Source organism: Dipteris shenzhenensis, chromosome 4, assembly GCF_047967505.1.
Source record: "Dipteris shenzhenensis isolate YYH24624 ecotype China chromosome 4, Dip_SZ_1.0, whole genome shotgun sequence".
Taxonomy (NCBI): Eukaryota; Viridiplantae; Streptophyta; class Polypodiopsida; order Gleicheniales; family Dipteridaceae; genus Dipteris; species Dipteris shenzhenensis.
This window is the reverse complement of record NC_141599.1, coordinates 34,301,327-34,307,121: the sequence shown is the minus strand read 5'-3', so window position 1 is coordinate 34,307,121 and position 5,795 is coordinate 34,301,327. Positions and strand designations below refer to the sequence as shown.

Here is a 5,795-nt window from a genome sequence, read left to right as displayed (position 1 = left end):
CAGCAAGGACACGGCAGCAACAGCGCTGCGAAAGCTGACCTATGGCGCCCTTCGTTGATCCGTCTTTGAGCCATCGCACGGCAAGTCGAAGACTCTAGCAGCAGTTAGGTGATTCTGATACGATTGAGTCCTGCTACAATTGTAGAGTCAGGTTCATTGCGTTCGATTGGATGTACCACAAATCTAAGTTGATATTGAATCTCATCCACCTAGTGCCTCGCGAGGTACTCCTGTAGCTGTACACGAAGTAGTCACATGGCCACAACAATATAGTACTGATAGATTACCGAGGTGGAGTGTGTTCGTTTATATGCTTGCGATCTTCATCCTAACCCCCCTAAATCTATCTTCATCCCATCCCAAGCATATAAACGAACACACTCTTGCCTTGCGATGTGGGCTTCAAAATTTTCACCCAGATACGCCGTTGTGAAAACAACGTAATACTTTCTAGCCTTGTTCTTTCGGAGGGTCAGTGACCGCCAACTCATGAATATAGAATTTTCATGTTTGTCTTATCCATTTAACGAAGCCTTTACATAGGTCCGCGTGGGTTTCGCGGATATCTGCTCGGAGAAATTGTGAGCTGTTAATGGAAACTTGTGATCTGAACCAACCAAGAGAATGTCTCCAGAGCCTAGTGGCAATGTTTGCTTCAGTCGTTGTTGTCTTTGTTGTATGTGTCCCATAGATTCCTCGCAGTGGTTCCCACGATGGAGGACCTCGCTGAAACTTCCGGGTGGTACTGTAGACCTTTACAGCTTAGGTAGGTACCAGGTTAATTTGACAGGACGTCTTCGTGCTGAAGCAAAGCAACTCTAGGTGAATATCCTGCAATGACTATTTTTATCTACGTATATCAAACTTCCTTCTATCTCTTCTTTGCTACCACCTCCACGGCCTGCTGTTTGAAGAGCTGCTCACGCATCAATTATGGCTTCTGCCAAGGTAGCACTCCAGGCCCTTCTACTGATTGCCTTCCTTATGGGTGGCCATGCCAGTTGCACTATCCAGAACAATTCCAGCAAAGAGATTATCGTGATCCCTGTGAACGTTGCGATAACCATAACTATCGCAGCAGGAGCTTCAGTTGAGGTGCCTGCATCTGAAGAGAACTGTAAGTTTAAAAACGGAGCCAGTGGACATGAGTTGGGTCCGGTGACACTGGTAGACGGAACGATTCTAGTGATTATTGACGCTGCTATTGCTGGAACGGTGGACATTTGTCTAGGATCTCTCCTCGATGGAATACTTACAGTGGGTGCTGCTATACTTGTGTCACTCTAGAATCTATAATTTCGTGCGGCTGCTATAGTACTGCGGCAAGTTGTGGACTGGTCTGCATCTACATCTATAATTTCGTCTGTCGCTTGTAAGGTCTACTTGTAAGCGGGTCTTTTTCTATAGAAGACTCTGCTTCCTAGATTAGTCAAACTAGGGGAAATAAGCTTGGTCTGCCTTAAGGTGTGGCAGATGTATAAGGAAAATAATGGAGTGGGTTAATCACTAATATGAATGTAAGTGGATTGTGTCTCCACATAAGTTTGCTACTCAGTAATAGTGATGTGTATGATCATTGTTCTTCTTTAGAGTCCATGAAGGTGATGATCTTTAAAGGTGGCAAAGTGGGTTTTTTCACATATCATTATCCTACACAAGTTGAGTTAGGTACAACCTTCTATATTGTATATATACTATCTAGTGTGGGTGCAAATGCAAAGAGAGAGAGAGAGAGAGAGAGAGAGAGATTTTCTACTTATTCTAGAAAGCATAATATGCTTGTTAAGTGTAAATTCTCACCCATTGTTATACTATTTTACTAAGGTTAACATAATTAACTAACTAACCAAACAATTTCATTTTCATTGGTACCCAATATGCTATGCTCTTAGTAGTCTTTTTTATTTTTTGTTAATATGGTCTTAATGGTCTTAACAAGAACTTAACTTAAGGATCTTTTATGGAGCATAAGATATATTAGTTTTCCATTTATAAGCTTCAAACCATATTAAGGGTGCTTCTTTTTTATGACTTTCAATGACCATACATTTTATACAGTTTGAATTGATTTCAATGCTAAATTTTTAAAGCTGATTTCAATGTTTTGAATGGATTTCAATGTTATAGTAGAGTTCCCACTGCCCACCATTAAGTTAAGCGCTTATTTTCTATATTCGAAGTGGGTTTCTCTTTAGAAAAGTCCATTCTGGTATCTATTTTGAAGGGGTTAAAATTTTAAGCAATTATAACATACTAATAAGACATTCCACATAACTAGACCGCCTTTAGTTCCAATTCTAATTAGGAATGCAGATTTCCATGAAGAACTTTATTTTCTTGCTCTTAGCTACTAATGGGATATGAAGTGTGAGATGTAAATAATCTATTAACAGTTACTTTTAAAAAATGTACAATATGCTCCATGAGTATAACATATGGTAATTAACAACACAAGTGATCATTTGTGCCTTTTAATGATATAGCAAAGACGTGGGGGTAGAGATTGTCTAGTACCAAGGTACATGTAAGGTGGCACTTCAATGGTATGGAGTATCACATGTATCCAACCTAAGCTTTTAAAAGTGTTCTCTCTACAAAACCACACATATTCTAATTGGATTCTAGAATAACATTCAAAATTTCTAATATGGCCTTTTCAACATACACAATAAGACAAAGCACCCACAGATGCGCACATAGATGCATTTACTGAACTAAAAAAAACTTACGGGCACTTCTAGACTAATCTATGTTCTCCACGTCCTCGCTCCCTTCCACGCTCCCTTCTACGCTCCCTTTTGCACTCCCTTCTCTGCCTCCTTCCTCGTCTTCTTCCTCGTCTTCTTGTGCAGGGACCTGTAAACAAGGGACAACATATATCAATGTATGAAAAATCAAATCTTTACTTATAATATTGACATTATTTAATTACTTTCAAATACCTCGGGGGCCGCTCCAGTAGCCCGGATATACTACTCCTCAGTAATCAACCCGTCATGATAGAAGTGCTTCCATGTATCTCCTCTGCCCACGATATCAAGCAACAAGACGACACAATTTGCCGAGGGGTTAGTACAAAGAAACAACCTCCTAATAAACTACATAAGCAATATAATTTGAGATCAATACTTACAAATTGGGCCTCCCATGATTCAACACCCCCTGCTCCAAAATGCATGCTTCCATATTGCTCCATCTGGATCCTTCGTGCCTCCACATGGCTGCAGACTGGGGTCCTCCCTCGTTGAATTCATTGCTTTCTTCCACTCACGCTTGTGAGCGGTGTGGGGCGGGCCCCTTGGTGGTTGACCTCCCTCGAGCCTGGCAGTGCCTGCCTCTTAAGCAAAGATCTTTTATTGCCAAGTATCATAATAATCTTTGACTTGGCCCATTTATCTGTGAACTGACGATTAGGGGGGTTAGGATACCTAGAGCGAACAGCAGCGAGGGTCTCATCAGCCAACCTCTTTGGCTGGTCTTTGTAGTGGATAAAGCAATCTCTGTAATTGTTAGCAATTATAGAGCGCATGAAGGCCATGATGTCCTTCCCCCGTGCATCCATCAAGATGCCTCCTGTCTGAGTGATGTCATAGAAGATCGTACCATCACCTGGAGGCACTTCTAAATCATCTGAATCATCATCGTCCCCACCACCACCCCTCCCAAAGCACTGTGCCATGCATCCCCCACCGCTCTCCCTGCTACTACACCTGCTACCATGTTGTGTCGAGCTAGTACGCTGGCCACTCGTAGCTGGAGACTGCACGGGACTACGTGGACCACTCGTAGCTGGAGAACCGAGTCTCGACTGCACATCTCGACTGCACAGGAGTACTCCAATGCCTCTGTGAGACAGAAGGACCTCTTGACGGCATGGGGGAAGGGGCATAAGACAGCATGGCGGAAGGGGCATAAGACGGCATGGGGGAAGGGGCATAAGACAGCATGGGAGAAGGGCCTCGACTCTGTAGCCAGCTGGGCTATGCTGACTCCGCTGGGGTAATCTCAGCTAGTGTGGGGTGGTTTGGAGTCTGTAGGGCTGACTCTTGGGGGGTGTTTAGTGTACCCGTCATATACCTGTATAACTCCGTAGGACTAGGAGGGTGTCCTAAAAGGTTATATAAGTCCCTAAAAGTAGACTCCCGGAGATCAGGTGAGCCCGAAGAGCTTCCTGGCCACATGATGAACTGGAAAAAAGAAAAAAAGACGATTACTGATGAGCTGAGAAGAAAGGGGAAGGGAAGATAAGATTACTGTCAGAAAAGATTACTATCAGAGCGTGTCTATAGACATGTCTGAGAAGCGCGTCTATTTTCGTGTATAATAGCGCGCTTATAGACGCGGCTGTCTGTTTTTGCCAATAGGCTAGACTCGCGTCTAGACGTGCCTATAGACACGGTTTTAGACGTGCTTTGAGACGCATCTATAGACGCGCTCTGACAAATGGACTTCTCTAAAAAGTAGAAAAGGACATGCGCCCGACACAAAAACGTAACACTGATATCAAAATCATGCATTTCTGGATACGACAAAGGACAAATCCAAAGAGAGCAACTTCCAAAAAAGATCAACTGTAAAAAGGCTTACCTTGGATAGAGGTATGGAAGCTTCTTCTCCTTTTTCAAAGTTGCTTCTCTTCCTTGTTCACCCTCTTCTCCTTTAAGCTTAGAAGTAAGTGTGGGTGCCTTCCTCTTAAGTGTAAGCTTGGAAGTAAGTGTGGGTGCCTTCCTCTTAAGCATCAAAACTGTGGATCTGCTAATAGCAAAGCAAGCAAGCCGCACGAAGTATAAGTAATGTGAAGAAAAGCAAAGCGAGCGTGCTAAAAGTAGATTTAAAAACTGCGTCTATAAGCGCATCTAATAGTGCATCTATACATGCATCTAAATACGCATGTAATTGCGCGTCCAGATACATAGAGCAGACACGGTTTTAGATGCGCTTATAGATGCGCACCACAGAATAGATAGACGCAGTTTTAGACGCGCCTTTAGATGTGCCACAGAGTTTAAAATTAAATATTTAAAGAAAAGCAAATTTTTTTGGGTTTTTTGTTTGTAGGATGTCTTCATCTTCAACAAGTAGCTCCAGTGAGGATGAATCCCTCCATATCCACCATCACGAAATGTGGTTGGAGCAAAAAATCACATGTATGTGTGATCGATGTCGAGGAAACATGTATCGTGCACGCAGGATTACACTCAATCACATCTCAAAGTATGGAGAATGGGATGTGACCGTAAACATGGTAAGTGTTAAAGAGTTAAGGTTGATTGAGATACCTATGGGTGTTCATATGTTTGAGTTATGATCCCGTTTTAATTTGATACAAGATGCAGTGCCACACCCGCATATGTTGCCCTATGCTCGCCGTGAGAAGGCGAAGTGTCGGCAATATGAGGTGGGATCTTCAGGAGGGACCGTTACGGATGCATGGAGTGATGGTGATAGTAGCCCTCCGGCATTACCTCATGAAGCCATGGAGGAGGAGGTGTTTGATGATATGGTGTGGGATTTATATGTCCATCAAGGGAGGAATGATAGCATGGAGCAGGATGATCTTTTTACTGCAGCATCGACTCCACTATTTGAGGGGTGCACATTCTCTGTTCTACGTGCCTCCCTTGAGTTACTAAACTTGCTATGGATGGAGCAATGCAAGTTTGAATGCATTACTCAAGTAAGCTTTAAAGTCTATTTTGCAAACATGGTGAATTATGCTAGTGGGTCCATTACGGGAATGCTTTTCCTCATTTATGGTCTTCACATGCAGGCTATTGTGTAAAATGCTTCCAAGG

General features: G+C 42.9%; 1 protein-coding gene across 1 annotated transcript; it reads left to right on the top strand.

Annotated features, from left to right (window-relative positions):
- Positions 1-884: 884 nt before the first annotated feature.
- On the top strand, positions 885-1,537 carry LOC147902760 (uncharacterized). The gene has a single exon (XM_087374223.1). It carries the CDS (start codon positions 934-936, stop codon positions 1,285-1,287), a length of 354 nt encoding a protein of 117 aa, XP_087230349.1. The 5' UTR covers positions 885-933; the 3' UTR covers positions 1,288-1,537.
- Positions 1,538-5,795: the final 4,258 nt, after the last annotated feature.

Excerpts from the sequence above, each read along its gene's own strand:
- LOC147902760 (XM_087374223.1), top strand. The coding sequence starts at position 934 with ATGGCTTCTGCCAAGGTAGCACTCCAGGCCCTTCTACTGATTGCCTTC.